This window comes from Hyperolius riggenbachi, chromosome 9 (assembly GCF_040937935.1).
Source record: "Hyperolius riggenbachi isolate aHypRig1 chromosome 9, aHypRig1.pri, whole genome shotgun sequence".
Lineage (NCBI taxonomy): Eukaryota > Metazoa > Chordata > Amphibia > Anura > Hyperoliidae > Hyperolius > Hyperolius riggenbachi.
The window spans coordinates 294,103,827-294,121,184 of NC_090654.1; the positions used below are offsets into that span (position 1 = coordinate 294,103,827).

General features: G+C 44.7%; 1 protein-coding gene across 1 annotated transcript in view; it reads left to right on the forward strand.

Moving 5' to 3' along the window:
- The window catches only part of PYGL (glycogen phosphorylase L), a 63,889-nt gene that overhangs the window by 36,677 nt on the left and 9,854 nt on the right, over positions 1–17,358 (forward strand). The window contains exons 5-14 of the mRNA XM_068254773.1: positions 3,092–3,223; positions 4,144–4,255; positions 7,464–7,546; positions 8,489–8,632; positions 8,825–8,917; positions 13,020–13,166; positions 13,557–13,720; positions 14,505–14,619; positions 14,854–14,955; positions 15,523–15,670. Of these exons, the coding sequence (XP_068110874.1) occupies positions 3,092–3,223; positions 4,144–4,255; positions 7,464–7,546; positions 8,489–8,632; positions 8,825–8,917; positions 13,020–13,166; positions 13,557–13,720; positions 14,505–14,619; positions 14,854–14,955; positions 15,523–15,670 (1,240 nt within the window). The remainder of the gene's footprint in view (positions 1–3,091; positions 3,224–4,143; positions 4,256–7,463; positions 7,547–8,488; positions 8,633–8,824; positions 8,918–13,019; positions 13,167–13,556; positions 13,721–14,504; positions 14,620–14,853; positions 14,956–15,522; positions 15,671–17,358) is intronic.

Genomic DNA, 17,358 nt, shown 5'->3' on the forward strand with positions numbered 1-17,358 from the left:
ATTCCCTATAAACTAAGCAAGCCTCGCCCACAGCTGCTCCAGAGCCTTGGCACTCTGACCCATGTAGCAAGGGCTTATGGGAGCTCAGTCTGGGCAGGAGGAGGAGGAGCTGTTACTAGCCAGAGATTTCAAAGGCAAGGGAAGTAGAGTTTTCAGACTGAGGGGAGGAGATGCTATCAGCTTGCCTGTGTGTAATGATCACAAGCAGAACATGGCTGCCCTCATTGTATCACAGGAAGAAATAATGATATATTTGATGAAGCTGTTTGCATCTAGACTTGCTGTGTAAACTATCTAAACTTTAATATATATATCTCTATCTCTGATCCACTATAAATCTTGCGCATTGCATGCAAATGCCTATTGACTTTCATTAGCTGTTGTAGGAAACTCACATAACAATTTGAATACGAAATGCAAATTTGAACACACAGATGCAAGGTTCTGTTTTGGCAAGAAGTGTGACCCCTGCCTAATGGCGAATGGGCGATTCTGAAAGCAATCCTGTTCAGTAGGGTAAATTCGAAGTGTTCCCTGTGGAAATGGTTCATGTGGCAAAAAAACCCTTTGTGTATCTGTGCCTCTGTCCATATAGACCTCGCTTGCCCAGTGACTTCCTGTTCAGAGATGGGCTCTCACCTACTTCCTGAGAAATAGAATCCTACCTCCTCTATGCAGGAGCACTGTTTCTACTGTTATACTAGGATTCTGCACCCAGCAGCTAAGTCCAGAGAGGAAGTGAGCTGTACTGCAGTTCTCAGGACATTTTGACTAATGAAATGGGTGTTTTGTAAACTCTGTTCTCTCATCATCCTAATTGCTATTAGAATTTTGTCTTATTTGATTTTGGCTTCATAGGCGTAACAGAATGTCAACATGTAGGAAGTGTTTCAGCAATTAGTGGTGAAAGTTGGATCTGTAGATATTATACAATACTTGAGTTAACCAAACTTTGTTTCCTTAAGATAGTCCTGTGTACACTTCCTGTATTGTGTCCTGTCATTGCCAGTCCTCTGTGTACACTTCCTGTGGCGTGTCCTGACATTGCAAGTCACTTGTGACATATGATGTCTTATAGTGCAATGAAAAGTTTACTTTGAGTTCCTCCTCACTGCAAACAGCCGTTATGTGCAGAAGCTTTTTAGGAATCCACTTGCAGCAGTTTAAAGCAAACCTTAAAGAGAAACTCCGACCAAGAATTGAACTTTATCCCAATTAGTAGCGGATACCCCCTTTTACATGAGAAATCTATTCCTTTTCACAAACAGACCACCAGGGGGCTCTGTATGACCGATATTGTGCTGAAACCCCTCCCTCAAACTGAGGCCTGTGGTACTCCTGGCAGTTTCCTGTCTGTGAACCTTGCTGCATTGTGGGAAATAGCTGTTTACAGCTGTTTCCAACTGTCAAAAAAGCATGCAGCAGCTACTTCACCCGCCAGCAGTAAAAATGTCACCATGTAATAAATGTCAGAATGTAAATCAGGGATTTAAAAGATTTTACAATGGGCAAACACTGACTAAATTATTTATACATAATTATTGTAAAAATGAAGCACTTGTTTATTACATGATTTTCACTGGAGTTCCTCTTACTGAAAAATAAGTGAAAATAAAAACACATCACTTACCTCCTGTGTAGTTTGCTTATCAGTCTTACTCCTCTTCTGCGCCACGTTTGTCCTCTGCGATCAATGGAATTCTCCGTCCTCTATTTTAAAAATGGCCATTACCCTGTAACGGCTTCCTGGTTGAACTGTAGTTCACCCATGTGAGCCATAGGAAAACATGGACATTACCTTGCTCATCATTTGTCCTTTCAGTTATAACTGAGAGCAACTGACATATTTCAGTTCGGACAAATTCTTGTCTGAACTGGAAGGAATAGTTGCAAGAAGAAAATGTTGAGCTTTTGAGAGGAACTGATGGTGAGGTAAGTATGTAATATTCATTTGCAGGTACATCAGGTGTTAGTTTAAAATTTACTCAGTTCAGGTTCACTTTAGTGTGACTGTGTTAATTTTCACCCACAATGGTCTTGACTGAAAATCTAATGTCAGTACAGATGTCTCTCATTATTATCTTTCAGCTCTGTATATTGCAAGTATTAGTGACGCTTCTTGATCACGTTGTACCGTATTTGTGCACCGATTGCACTGCCAAGCGAAATGGCTGTCTGCTAAAAACAAATAGTTATAATCTCCTGCTCTGTGCAGCCAGTTACACCTGCAGCAAGTGGGAGTCTCAGGAAAATCTCTAGGCTTGCAAAGTTGTGGTGTTGCCAAGGTTACAAAAGTTTGGGATTTTATTTTTATTTTTTTTGTTGTTGTAAGTGGCTGCAATTTTTAAAATGGGATTTTAATTTTGGATTGCAGGGGAAAAAATAAAACTTGTGCAGCAGCCATCTTTATTCTGTAGTAGCAATTTTATATTGAAAGTAAATTAAAATCTATATCCCAATCAGCCCAAACTCTCCATTTTGGGTGACCAGATTACAGGCCTCTAGTTGACTGATCGGATGCCAGGTTACGTTGGGTTCTTTGTGCACCTGCAGAAATGGATTCGGGTGACATGGGGCCTGGGGCAAGGTAGTAGTTCTTTCCCTTGTGGTTCCTCTGGAAATCCGAGGTGGAGAGGAATCACAAGGTAGCAGTTGGACCCCTTGACACCCAGAAGGCCCTAGGCACCTACCTAAGTTGCCTGGTGGATAATCTTGTTCTGTGCACCAGTGTAACCTAACTGACACATTGTTTAAAGCGGCTAACTACTCACTACAGTCTGGTGCGCCACATATGCCACACAGCCCCCTCTGTATCCCATGAGGCACTTGGGCCTTTAACAATCGCTGTAAGGGGCGTGGCTGTCATCTCTAGACCCGTCCTCCACTTTGCTTGGCATTCATTTAATTTTTTTTTTTTTTTTTTTTATCTGTAAACCTTTTGTGGAGCTAATTTAAGCAGTAAAACCTTCCAGACCCCCCATCTGCCCCTGCAGCTGGTATAGAAGCCGTTTACCACCCATTAAGCTACTGTTGTGCGTAACCTGGATTTCCCACCTGCCTCCTACAAGATGTGCTTGTTTTTATTCTACAGGTGGAGGAAGCAGATGATTGGCTGAGACATGGGAACCCCTGGGAGAAGGCGCGGCCTGAGTACATGCTTCCTGTACACTTCTATGGACGGGTGGAGCATACCAAGACTGGCGTGCGCTGGGTGGACACTCAGGTGAGCGCTGATGGGACGCCAAGCTTTGCAAATTGCCTTATTTGTAGTGTTGTGCAACCAGGAAATCGCACAAATCCTGGCTTTTGTATCTCTCCGTTGTCTCCAGACCTGGACTTGAGTACATAGTATAGTATGTGTATAAACCCCCCCCCCCCCCCCCCTCCACTCCCCTTTTTTATTTTATGGATCTCTATATCCCCCAATTTAATTTTTTTTTTTTTTTTTTTTTTTAATCTTAGCTACACTAATGCTGGAGATACACGGGTCGTCCGGCGGCTCGATTAGCCGCCGGATCGACCCCAGCCGCGTTCACGCGGATCGATTACCGCTTGCCCCCGCTTCCTTATCAGCGCTCGATTCCCTGCAATTGTCCGCAGGCAGGAATCGAGCGGGCAAGGGTCGAGTGGCTTGATCGGGCCAGCTGAATATTATCAGCTGGTCGATACACGGTACAGAAACGTACTGTGTATCCCCCAGAATAACAAGGCTTCCTTTTTTTTGGATAAGGTGAGGACACGATGTCCAGAAGGCAATAAAATTCCCCTGGCCCCACCCCCAAACACCTGAAGAGTTTACACAATGACATAAGCCTGTTGTCTAGGTGATGTTTGCTGTCGGAGAGCCAGTGAGCTGTGGCTGTAGGGAGGGAAAATTAACACTGAACTGCGTTGAAAAAAGAATAGGACAGAAGTGATGTCACTTTTGGCATCACAGAGAAACAGTATTTTTTTTTTATCACATTTCTCATAAATCTTACAGTAAACACTAAACAGGGTAGTTGAGCTAAATAAGTAATTTCTTGTGTTTTTTTTTTTTTTTTCCATTTAATATAAAGCCCCGCCCCCTTAAAGCTTACTTTCTGTATGAGAATGCATAGGTTATTGCTGTACTCATTGCTGTGCTTGTTTCCCATGTGACAGGTGGTTCTGGCCATGCCGTATGACACCCCGGTTCCTGGCTACATGAACAATACTGTGAATACGATGAGGCTGTGGTCAGCGAGGGCCCCAAATGACTTCAACCTCCAGGACTGTAAGTCTGGCTCGGGGGGCTGGTGTTCTGTGTATACATGTTCTGTAGAGCTTCAGGATTCCCGCACCCACCTTCCTCCTGGCAGCTTATTGGCTAGGAGAGTATCGGCTCAGAATTGGGCCAATCAAAATCAACAGGAAGTCCATTTCCAAGCTGGAACTCCTCCCACAGCTCCAGTGACGCTGCACTGCTAGCCAATCAGGCTTTCTCGTCATTTCATATGTCTGATTTGTCTGAAGTATTCTGTGAAAATTCCATAAAGGTAGATTAACTCAAACCTGGAGTAGACTTCCTGTCACGTGATCTTATGTCTGCTATATTCTTTATCCCAAATATCCTGGCTATATTAATACTGGTTAGTCTCCCCTCTGCAGGAAGGGCTGTCTCTGTATCTCACGACCTTTTTGTTACTTTCTACAAATATCTGAAAATCAAACTTCTTGGCTGATTACTCTTACTGGAATTCAGTTAGTGGGGAGCATCATGGCTGAATGTTGCCATATTTTTTGCCATGTTTTTGTCTTGTGAGGCTTACATCACAAATGTATACCTGTCAGGAAAGAAAATAACTGGTATTCAGTATATGCAGCGGTCAAAATGTACCCCCTGCCACACCTACCACATCACACACTAACTAATTCAGGTCAATAAGATGCTGGTTTTTTTTTTTTTTTTTTTTTTTTTTTTCCCCATTGTCAACTTTTCCTTCACATTGGCGTTATGAAATAAACCTGTTCAGAACTCCATATATACATCTTCCACAGAATGCGGAGGAATGCTACTGGAGATGGCGATATATTAGGTGTTGCATATCATTTATTTCGGGTGATACGGTGGTGGAGTGAATGGCACACTTTCCCTGCAGTGCTGGTTAGAATTTGGGCTAGGACACTGTCTGCATGGAGTTTGTATGGTATTCCCATGCTTGCATTGGGTAACCTACAAATTTCTGCTATATCCTAAATACATACACTATGGTTGGATTAGAGTGTGAGCTCCTCTGAGGACAGTCAGTGACATGACTATGTACTCTGTAATATGCTGCAGAAGATGTCAGTGCTATATAAATACATAATAATAATATGGCAGGACATTAGACTATGACTATGGTAGGATTAGAGTGTGAGCTCCTCTGAGGACAGTCAGTGACATGACTATGTACTCTGTAATGTGCTGCAGGAGATGTCAGTGCTATATAAATACATAATAATAATATGGTAGGGCATTAGACTATGACTATGGTAGGATTAGATTGTGAGCTCCTCTGAGGACAGTCAGTGACATGACTATGTACTCTGTAATGTGCTGCAGAAGATGTCAGTGCTATATAAATACATAATAATAATATGGTAGGACATTAGACTATGACTATGGTAGGATTAGATTGTGAGCTCCTCTGAGGATAGTCAGTGACATGACTATGTACTCTGTAATGTGCTGCAGAAGATGTCAGTGCTATATAAATACATAATAATAATAATATGATAGGACATTAGACTATGACTATGGTAGGATTAGAGTGTGAGCTCCTCTGAGGACCGTCAGTGACATGACTATGTACGCTGTAATGTGCTGCAGAAGATGTAAGTGCTATATAAATACATAATAATAATATGGTAGGACATTAGACTATGACTATGGTAGGATTAGAGTGTGAGCTCCTCTGAGGACAGTCAGTGACATGACTATGTACTCTGTAATGTGCTGCAGGAGATGTCAGTGCTATATAAATACATAATAATAATATGGTAGGACATTAGACTAGGACTATGGTAGGATTAGAGTGTGAGCTCCTCTGAGGACAGTCAGTGACATGACTATGTACTCTGTAATGTGCTGCATAACATGTCAGTGCTATATAAATACATAATAATAATATGGTAGGACATTACACTATGACTATGGTAGGATTAGATTGTGAGCTCCTCTGAGGACAGTCAGTGACATGACTATGTACTCTGTAATGTGCTGCAGGAGATGTCAGTGCTATATAAATACATAATAATAATATGGTAGGACATTACACTATGACTATGGGAGGATTAGATTGTGAGCTCCTCTGGGGACAGTCAGTGACATGACTATGTACTCTGTAATGTGCTGCAGAAGATGTCAGAGCTATAGAAATACATAATAATAAAAAAATGAAGCACAGCAACCACACTGACTTATAATGTATTTTATTTATGGAGATTGTAAAACTTCAGGTTTCTGGCTGCAGATCAAGTTTCTGCATTTGACAGAACAGAGTTCCTCTTACTTGTGACATTTCCCAAGAAGCCGCAGATTACAAATACATTGGGGCAAATACTTCCTCTTCCTCTGCTGTGCGGCAGAAGTTGGCAAATTAACACAAAGGCTCATAAAGATTGACATATAGCATAAGCTGAGCCCTGCAGGATTTATTAATCCTTGTGCAAAGATTGCTACAGTATGGTGCACTCACGTAATTTAGGACTTTCATATTTAGATCTGACCCCTTTTGTGTTTTTTTGTTTTGGTAGTTGTGTTTTTTTTTTTTTTTGTTTTGTTTTTTATACAATCTATTTTTAATTTTTTTTTTTTTTTTTTTTTTTTGCTAATTAAATATTTAACTTGAATGTTCAATCCACTACTTGTCTGAACTGCTGGATCTGATTGTCACAGGAGAGGGATGGGTTTTTTGTGACTTTTGAAGTGCTGAAGGTTCTGTCTCCTTGCTGTTTACACAGCTGCCTCTTTGTGGCCCTGCCCCCCGCACACTGAGAATCAGTCCGCCTGTCAGTTTATGTGGGAGGGTTGAGGTGAATGGCACCGCCCCTACACACAGCATCAGTCAGCCTGTCAGTTTTTACATAGGAGGGTTGAGGTGAGTGGCACCTCCCCCTGCACACTCAGCATTAGTCAGCCTGTCAGTTTTTACATGGGAGGGTTGGGGGGAATGGCCCCACCCCCTGCACACCGAACGTCAGTCAGCCTGTCAGTTTACATGGGAGAGTTGAGCTGTATCATTCTCATGATGGGTGCAGTTGAATCTGTCCCTTTGATGTTTTTATATTTCTGGGTGTGACCAGTTCAACAACAAACTAATCCTAATCCAATTACACAATTTATCATCCAGTGTTTTGTCACATGATCTATGGGCCTGGTGGATTGTAGTTGAGGTTTGGGTGCAGTTTTCTTATGTAATGATCTCCTGCCTCATGTTAGTTGTGCCTTTTTATTGCAGTTAATGTCGGTGATTACATCCAAGCTGTGCTGGACAGGAACGTGGCTGAGAACATCTCTCGTGTGCTCTATCCAAACGACAATGTGAGTGGTCTGTGGTTTGTTTTTGGAAATGTCTCAGGTTTTTGGATGGTTTAAAGTAAACCCAAGGCAGAATAAGAGATGCCACTAACTGTCCAATTTCAAGCATAAAATCGTTCGCGCAATCAAATTCTGATCGGATTGGTTGTAAATAATCTCCATTGATGGGCACAATCCATTACAAACAATTATAAAAAATAGTTGTCCGATTTGGATTTTGGTCAAACCAAAATTTGCATTTTCTTGTTGGTTGTGATAGATAGGAAGCAAAGATTGGTTCATTAATGGTGTAGTGAACGATTTTGCTTCCAATCAGAATTATCTGATCCCTCAAACAAATTTTCGCTAGAAATTGGATCATTAGTGGCCACCTGAAGAGGGAAGTTTGTGGATCTTCCAAGCCTTCCGGTGTCCTCCTGGAGACACTACCCCACACTACCTCTACATGCATCTGTTAGTAGCTTATGTACAGGCAGCTTCGGCTCCGTGCACAGGCTCTGTACAGCCGGGCTCATACACTGCAGGACGCGGGCCCACAATAAACTATCCGACTAGCTCTAGTCTGTCCTGGGGGGGGGGGGGTCCGTAAGCGGCAACCGTGGGGGGCCGGGAGGATGCTTTTTATAGATGTACATATGCAGAGAGGGAGATACTGGTTGCTTGGCAGTTGGAAACAGCTGTTATTTGCAGCAAAGCTCACAGACAGGAAACGGTCAGGACCATGGTCATGACATCACACTGCGGGAGGAGTTTCCCTACAATATCAGCCATACAGACCCTCCTGATCTATTCAGGAAAAGGAAAAGCTTTTTCCTGGGAAAGGGGGTATCCGCTACTGATTGGAATTAAGTTTAGTCCTCAGTTACAGTTCCTCTTTAAGAGCTCGGGGTATATTTATGTATGAAATGCATATATTCTTTTTATTTTATTTTTTTTCTTCTTCAGTTCTTTGAAGGGAAGGAGCTGCGTTTGAAGCAGGAGTACTTTGTAGTAGCGGCTTCCTTACAGGACATTATCCGCCGCTTCAAGGCCTCCAGATTCGGATGCAGGGACACAATCCGGGCCGGTTTCGATACCTTCCCAGAAAAGGTAAGCGTCTCCGAGAAGGCAAACTCTTGTGAAGGACTTTGTTGCTGCAGTGCTGGCTGGGGGAGTGGCTCCTGTAAGATGCGTTGTGCAGCTGCAGTGCTGGCTGGGGGTGTGGCTCTTGTGAAGGGCTTTGTGCTGCTACAATGCTGTCTGGGTTTGTCTCTACACTGAATTGTAATGATTTCTTTCCAGGTTGCCATACAGCTGAATGACACCCACCCTGCCATGGCCATCCCAGAGCTCATGAGAATATTCCTGGATATGGAGAAGCTTACCTGGGACAAGGTGAGCAACCCACAGCTGTTATCTGACAGGGTACCCCAATATTGTCATAGCAGGTGCACCCCTACTTCTAACGTTATATCCACCAGCACAAGTGGTATATTTGTTAGGCAACTCCAACATTGTGAAGGGTCAGTTTTCAAACCTTTTGTGATGCTGTCAACTAATCATAAATGCTCATACAAGGTTTTTCTGTTTTTTATCTATATCTCTCACTTTAACCTCCCTGGCGGTATCATTACTTCTGGATTTTTGGGGTCTAAAAATGTGTGGAAAAAATTGCATCGCTTTTTGACTCCAAAAGCAGGGAGGAAACAAAAACACACCGCCGAGAGATCTTTGGCAGCCGCTGCTTATTACTCCCCTCCCTGGGATCCAGATCTGCAGAGTCAGGCTCGGGATTACCACTCCTGGCCTTTTTTCCAGCCCGAGCCTGACTGTTACCACCACGTAGGTTAAGAACTAAGAGGGCTATGGAAGCTGCCATATTTTCTTTCAAATGCTACCAGTTGCCTGCCTGTCCTGCTGATCTATTTAGCTTCAAGAGTATGTGGCTTATGTACCTGAAACAAGCATGCAGCTAATCCAGTCTGAATTCAGTCAGAGCACCTGATCTGCATGCTTGTTCAGGGGCTGTGGCTAAATGTATTAGAAACAGAGAATCAGCAGGACAGCCAGGCAACTGGTATTATTTAAAGGAAATTAATATGGCAGCCGCCATATCATCATTCCTTTGCCAGTTGTCCTTTAGGCTGGTTTCACAGTGGGACGTTACAGGCGCACGTTAGAGCAGCCTGTAACGCAGCCCACCGCACAGTAATGAAAAATCAATGGGGCTGTTCACAGTGCGGACGTTGCGTTTACATTGTAACGCTGCGTCACAAGTCAATGTACTGCATGCAGTACTTTGGACGCGGCTGAGCCGCGTTAGACTGCTTGCACATGCTCAGTAATGTTGGGGAGGAGCGGAGAGCGGCCAGGCACATGGCTAATTAATATGCACTGCACGTTATGACGTGCAGTGTTTACTTCCTGGAGCGGCCGCTCTGTGCGGCGATTGGCCGGCGGGACCACGTGATGCCGCATGCGCACAAGAGTGCGCATCACGGCATCACTGACGCCAAAGTGAGCTGCACAACGCGGCTCACTCTGACGTCCAGATCCAGCACCACCAGGCGTTGAGTTAGGGGGACGTTATGCAACCTTAACGCCCCCTCTAACGCAACGTCCTGGTGTGAAATTAGCCTTAATCTCAAAAGAATAATGGATGGACTGATGTGTTCAAGAACCTCCTGTGCACAACTAACGTACCCCCTGGGATATGTGTTGTAAACCTAGGATCGGGCGCGGTTGGCTGTTTTTGTTTAGATTTTTGGAGATTGGACATGTTGGAAATTTCAGACCAACTTTATCAAGAATTGTATGGTGTGATGGATTGGCAATTACTTGAGAGAATTTTTTTTTTGAGGTCTCAAATATTCATGATTGGGGAAAAATTAAACGTGTGGTACATTGGTCAGATTTTTGAATTGTTACAATCGGTCAGGAAAAAGATTGCTATTCTTAAATTGAACAGATATTTAAAAAAAATTGTATGGTGTGTGTGTGGCCACCTTTACAGTTCAAATTTAAACGTGAATGCAAATAAAAATTATTTGCATCTCATTGACAATCTGGTAATGACCTCTGCAGCAACTATGAATCCACCTCAATGAATTTTTAGTTTCAATATAATTTTATTTTTAAATTTTGCAATTTGCAAAACTTTTATAAGACCATTTGTTATGGCAAACAACCCGTGTAGGGTTCTTCCAGTCTCCTATACACTGAGATAGTTCAGAATATCGGTAGTCCCGACTTAGGAACGACCCGCCGATACGAACGGCATGGATTCTGTTTCCATGGGAATAAGTAAAAAGAAGAGAAAAATTCAACTTGGACGTGTAGCTTTTGAGACAATCTATTAAAAAAAAAAAAAAAAAAAAAAAAAAAATATAAGAAAAACTGCTTTTAAACTTGTATATGCAGGTACAGAGGGCATCGGGCATTGGGCAGCACGGTGGCGTAGTGGTTAGCTCTCTCGCCTTGCAGTGCTGGGTCCCTGGTTCGAATCCCAGCCAGGGCACTATCTGCAAAGAGTTTGTATGTTCTCTCCGTGTCTGCGTGGGTTTCCTCCGGGCACTCTGGTTTCCTCCCACATCCCAAAAACATACAGATAAGTTAATTGGCTCCCCCCTAAAATTGGCCCTAGACTACAGTACTTACCGTACACTACATAATATAGACATATGGCAATGGTAGGGATTAGTTTGTGAGCTCCTTTGAGGGACAGTTAGTGACAAGATATATATGTGTGTGTGTGTGTGTGTGTGTGTGTGTGTGTGTGTGTATATATGTATGTGTACAGCGCTGCGTAATATGTCAGCGCTATATAAATACTAAATAATAATAATAATAGGTGACAGAGGGACACTGGAGGTACAGGGGACAGATATGGCACAATGTTCCAACTTAAATGGACTCTGAGGACTCTGGTACTCACCTGGGGCTTTCTCCACCCCACCGTAGGTCGGGAGGTCCCTCGGCATCCTCCTGGCTTATCTCCCGGTCCCTCCACCGCACCGGGGACACTCGCGCCGGGTGTCGGGCTCCCACTTCCTGATCGGGGACGCTCTTCGTCATTACGCCGGCCGCTGCGCGTCATCACGGTGGCCGGCGTGACAGTACTGCGCATGCGCGGCGGTTTCGCATGCACAGTACTGTCACGCCGGCTGGCGTGATGACCCGCAGCGTCACCGATCAGGAAGAAGCCCGACACCCAGCCCGGGTGACCTCGGTGCTGTATTCGGCGGAGGGACCGGGGGAAGAGCCAGGAGGATGCCGAGGGACCTCCCGACCAATTTCATTTACGCCTCAGAGTCCCTTTAAGAACAGATTCAGGTTAAGAACGAACCTACAGTCCCTATCTCGTTTGTTAACAGGGCCTGGTGCACACCAAGTGATTTTTGGTAGCGTTTTCAAAACCGCATCCGCCTGTGAAAACGCTTGGCCAATGTATCTCAATGGGATGGTGCACACCGGCGGTTTGAGGTTTTTAGTAAACCTGGTTCCTGCTGCATTTTTAAGGTTTGCAGATGCGTTTCTGCCTCAATATAAAGTATAGGAAACGCAAACTGCTCTGAAAAACGCCAGATCAGAGCGGTTTTCCAGGCGTTTTTGTTGCTGCTCAGTAACAGCTTTTACTGTAACAATATGTGTAATCTGCTACACAAACGCTCCCAAAACCGCTGGGCATGTTTAGAACACCTCTCTAATCAGGCCTAGAATCGCTCTGAAATCTGCTCCAAAAACTGCTAGCGTTTTGCGGATCTGCTAGCGGTTTTTGGTGTGCACTGGGCCTCAGTCTTCTAGTAGAGAAACGTCTTGGCTTGTAAGATTCCTTCATTCTTAAATTTGCATCCATTTATTAAAGCTTAATGCACAAATGCAGTCCTGACACAACATTCTACAAAACCTTTTATATTGTGGTTTTACTCCTGTTGGACTCAAAGCACTCCAGAGCTGCAGCCACTTGGGGTGCTCTCCATGGGCAACCAGAAGCAATAGTGAGTCTTGCCCAAAGACTCCTGTTTTGCATACTGGCTTGAGAATTTGAGCCCTGGTCAAAGGCTTGAACGCTACATCAAAGACAAGCTGCCCAAATTGTACAACACTATACACTGTACACATCCTCCTGTCTAATGATCATGTTGGTGGGTAACAACCAACCAAACTTTTCGGGAATATTAAGGCGGCTAATCCTGTCAGGGATATTGTGGGTTACATTATCTCAACATTAACAAAGGTGTGTTGAGTGCCGGTTATTGATGGGGGGGTAGCAAAGAGTGGTGGAACGCATAGAATGCAGGTAGGAAGAGGACCAGCAAGAGCGGTGAGGGAACAGCAGAGGCCTAGGAGGGATGCAGACTGCATAGAGGAGTTGTCCATCTGTATGGAGGACATCTAGATGAATATTACCCTATGTGGCCACATAGAGAAGTGGATTTGATGCTATAGATACTGTCCTGCAGCAATCCCCAGTAATATCTCTTATTTTTCCTCTCAGGCCTGGGAAATAACCAAGAAGACCTTTGCTTACACCAACCACACGGTGCTGCCTGAAGCTCTGGAGCGCTGGCCGGTGGCTTTAATGGAGAAACTGCTTCCAAGACATCTGGAGATCATCTATGAAATAAACCAGAGGCATCTAGATGTAAGATAGCCCCACCTAGAGTGAAAGAGACTTTCTGTGCTCTAAACTGTTCCTGCTTCCATGGCGACCCCCGCCTTGCCTCTCTGCTTCCATGGCGACCCCCGCCTTGCCTCTCTGCTTCCATGGCGACCCCCGCCTTGCCTCTCTGCTTCCATGGCGACCCCCGCCTTGCCTCTCTGCTTCCATGGCGACCCCCGCCTTGCCTCTCTGCTTCCATGGCGACCCCCGCCTTGCCTCTCTGCTTCCATGGCGACCCCCGCCTTGCCTCTCTGCTTCCACGGCGATTTCCCCCCCCCCCCCCCCCCCCCCCCGCCTTGCCTCCTGTTTCCCTATAAGTTCCCATTTCAATAGCTGTCGTAATAATTCAGTAATTTCTCTACCAAACCTTAGAACATTTCTGCTCGGTATCCTGGAGACATGGACCGCCTCAGACGCATGTCCCTGATTGAGGAAGATGGGATCAAGAGGATTAACATGGCTCACCTGTGCATCGTCGGCTCACATGCGGTTAATGGAGTGGCCAGAATCCACTCAGATATCGTGAAAAACCAAGTGTGAGTGTCACAAGTGGCTTGTGCTAAAATCTACTAATGCAGCTGTTACAATGACTGAGAGATCCCTTCCCCCTGAGTGCGATATCCCTTCCCTGGCTACCACACGCACGCGCACAGACACCCATTATGACCCTGTGGTAGAAGGCACGTGGAGCATGCCATGTTTACTTCCTTTTGATACTGTCTCCAAGGTTACATACACGTACAATTTTGATTGCCCAATTTGTCTGATTTTTACCACTTCTATGTAGTATGAGAGCTTACCTACACAATCAGTTCACAGTATTCAAAATCGGTTGGCCCTCCTATTACATGGCAGTGGTAAAACTGGCCAATCAAAATTGCATGTGTACACTCTGTTGTACTATAAGCCACAGGCCCACAAGCTGTATGCACATCAGATGCTCAAAGGTGTGGCCACATTAACTGTGTGCTAATTTTCACCTACTAAAAAGATCAGGACAGCCAGGTAACAGACATTGGCCTCAATTCACTAAGCTTAACTCCTGTCTTTAATAACTCTTCTGAGATGTTTTACAGTTATCACCATTATATCACCATGGTGATAACTGTAAAACAGCTCAGAAGAGTTATTAAAGACAGGAGTTAAGGTTAGTGACTTGAGGCCCACTATTGAGGTGGAAATGTATGGACACCTCCAAACCATCCCACTAAAGGGTCTGTCCATGTAAACTGACACACATGCAATGTGGCAGCCCTTCAAAGCATGATTTGGGCCATCTTCTATTTCCCTTGTTAAGGCAATTTTATGTATTTCCTTCAGGTTTAAAGACTTCAGTGACCTGGATCCAGAGAAATTTCAGAACAAGACCAACGGAATCACCCCCCGGCGCTGGCTGCTCCTGTGTAATCCGGGGCTGGCAGAACTCATCGCTGAGGTAAACGTGAAGCCTTAATGGGAACCTGAGGTGAAAGACATATGGAGGCTGACGTTTTCTCCAGGAAAAAAAAAAACCCAATTCAATAACCTTTCCTTGACTCTGAATTCTGCTGCTTCTGTGACTGGATATTGTGTGGAGACGCTCCTATAACCGCACAGTCCGCCTCGCGCTCTCTTATCGCCGCAGTAAGAGATCGCTCCTTCTCTAATATCTATCCTTTCTCTTTTCCAGAAAATCGGGGAGGATTACGTGAAGGACCTGAGCCAGCTGACAAAGCTCAACAAGTTTGTGGATGACGTCGTGTTCATCAGAGATGTGTCAAAGGTGAAGGAGGTAAGTGGCCTACATTCACCTGCTACAGTATGCAAAACATGAGGTACCCAGTGCTGTAGCCATGGTAACCAATCACTGTCAGCCACAGTACCACAGGAATGATGCACAAAATGCCACAGCCATGGTAACCAATCACTGTCAGCTACAGTACCGCAAGCCATGAGGTGTACAGTGCTGTAGCCAGGGTAACCAATCGCTGTCAGCTACAGTACTACAAGCCATGATGTGCCGTAGCTATGGTAACAGATCACTGTTGGCTACAGTACTGCAAGCCATGATGCGCAAAATGTCGTAGCTATGGTAACCGATAACTGTCAGCAGCAACAGTACTGCAAGCATGATGTGCAGTGTCGGAGCCATGGTAAGTGATCAGTACTGCAGCCATGATGCGCAAAGTGTTGTAGCCATGGTAACTGATCCCTGTCAGTGAGTTAGTCAGCTCATTGGCTTGCAGTTTGGTTGCAGTTTATAGCCACTGATCTTGCTGAGGAAGCCGGATGGTTCTAGGCCGCATCGCACCCACAGAGGATATCTGGGGCTTAATAATTCTCTTTTTATTTCTGTCAGGAAAACAAAGTGAAGTTTGCCCAGTATCTGGAGAAAGAGTATAAGGTGAAGGTGAATCCATCCTCGATGTTCGACGTGCAAGTGAAGAGGATCCACGAATACAAGAGACAGTTAATGAACTGCCTCCACATCATCACCATGTACAACCGTGAGTAGCAGTTACCTCATAGAGCTCCTCCCACTGCTGACCGTCATTTCATTCGCTGCCTCATAGAGCTCCTCCCACTGCTGACCGCCATTTCATTCGCTGCCTCATAGAGCTCCTCCCACTGCTGACCGCCATTTCATTCGCTGCCTCATAGAGCTCCTCCCACTGCTGAACACCATTTCATTCACTGCTTCATAGATCTGCTACTGCTAAACATTTTATTTCCATCTCTAAACTGGCTGAGGAAGAGTATCCGAACCAATCCACTTCAGCAAACTGACGTATAACTGGCCTCTCTCTGTATGTGAGGTGTACGCTGATCCTCTGGCTCCTCAGCAGGTTACAAGTAATTGAATAGTGAAGCGTGTGGTTGAACGTCCATGTGACGTAATGGCGGCCATTTTGTGTGCTTCCGCTGCCAATGCAGAGACTGTATGCTTCTCCCGGGTCCTGAAACACTAAAATCCGCTGACGTTGCCATGTGTAAAGATAACTGGATAAAGCGCACGTTGCTATGGTAATGCGTTTTACCACTGTAATGCATGTGCTGACGGGTTAACGGCCAGTGCTCCTCCCAGCGCTAGTAACTGTAATATTGCCATGTGCTTCCTGCGTGGAAACTTTGCCATTACAGATTTGGGGCTTAATGCACAAAACTCCTGGTAAATGCCAATTTCAGGTACTCTGGTTTCCTCCCACACCCCAAAAACATACAGAAGAGTTCATTGGCTTCCCCCTAAATTGGCACTAGACTACAATACATACATTACACGATACATAAATCGACCTACAACTATGGCAGGGTTTAGATTGTGAGCCCCTCTGAGGACAAGTTAGTGTCAGGACAATCTACTCTGTACAGCGCTATGGAAGATGTCCTGCTATATAAATACTAACAAATAAACAGATCTAGCATGCATACAGTATAATACCTTCTAGTAAGTCGGGTATCTCTATATACCTAGAAGCCAAAAAATCTTTTATATGGGCTCAGTAATAATTAATAGAGAGGCTATACAGGGGCAATAAGTCAGTATTGTATTTATTTTTTTTAGCGGGAAACTACTTCAGGTCTTTGGTCAATCTTCTCTTGTTTAAAACCTCTTTGATGACAGTAGATTTAAAGGGGACTTGAGTTGACAAACCTATGGAGGATGACCTGTATTTCCTTATAAACCATGCACATTGCCTGGCTCTCATGCTGATCCTCTGCCTCTAGTACTTTTACCCAAAGCCCCTGCACAAGCATGCTGCAGATCAGATGTGTCTGACTGAAGTGTGAGGGCCCGTTTCCACTAGAGTGAATCTGCATGCGTTTCCTGCATGCAGATTCGCACAGCCAATACAAGAGAATGGGCCTGTTTCCACTTGTCAGTTTTGCTGTGCGGTTTTTTTTTTTCTGTGCAGAATTTTTCTGCACGGCAGAGCCCTCAGAATTCGCCTGCGTGTGGAATGCAGGCGAATCGCACACAATGTATTAGGGAAATCGCATGCGGTTTCCCCATGCGTTTTTTGCCACGAATTCGCATAGGTACCAATGTAAATTCACACAGGCAGTGACCTGGTTAAAATCGCATATACCCTCACCTATGCGAATTTGCGGCAAAAAATGGGGAATCGCATGCGATTTCATCAGCGGTGGAATCCATGCGATTCCGTACCGCAATAGTGGAAACGGGCCCTGACTG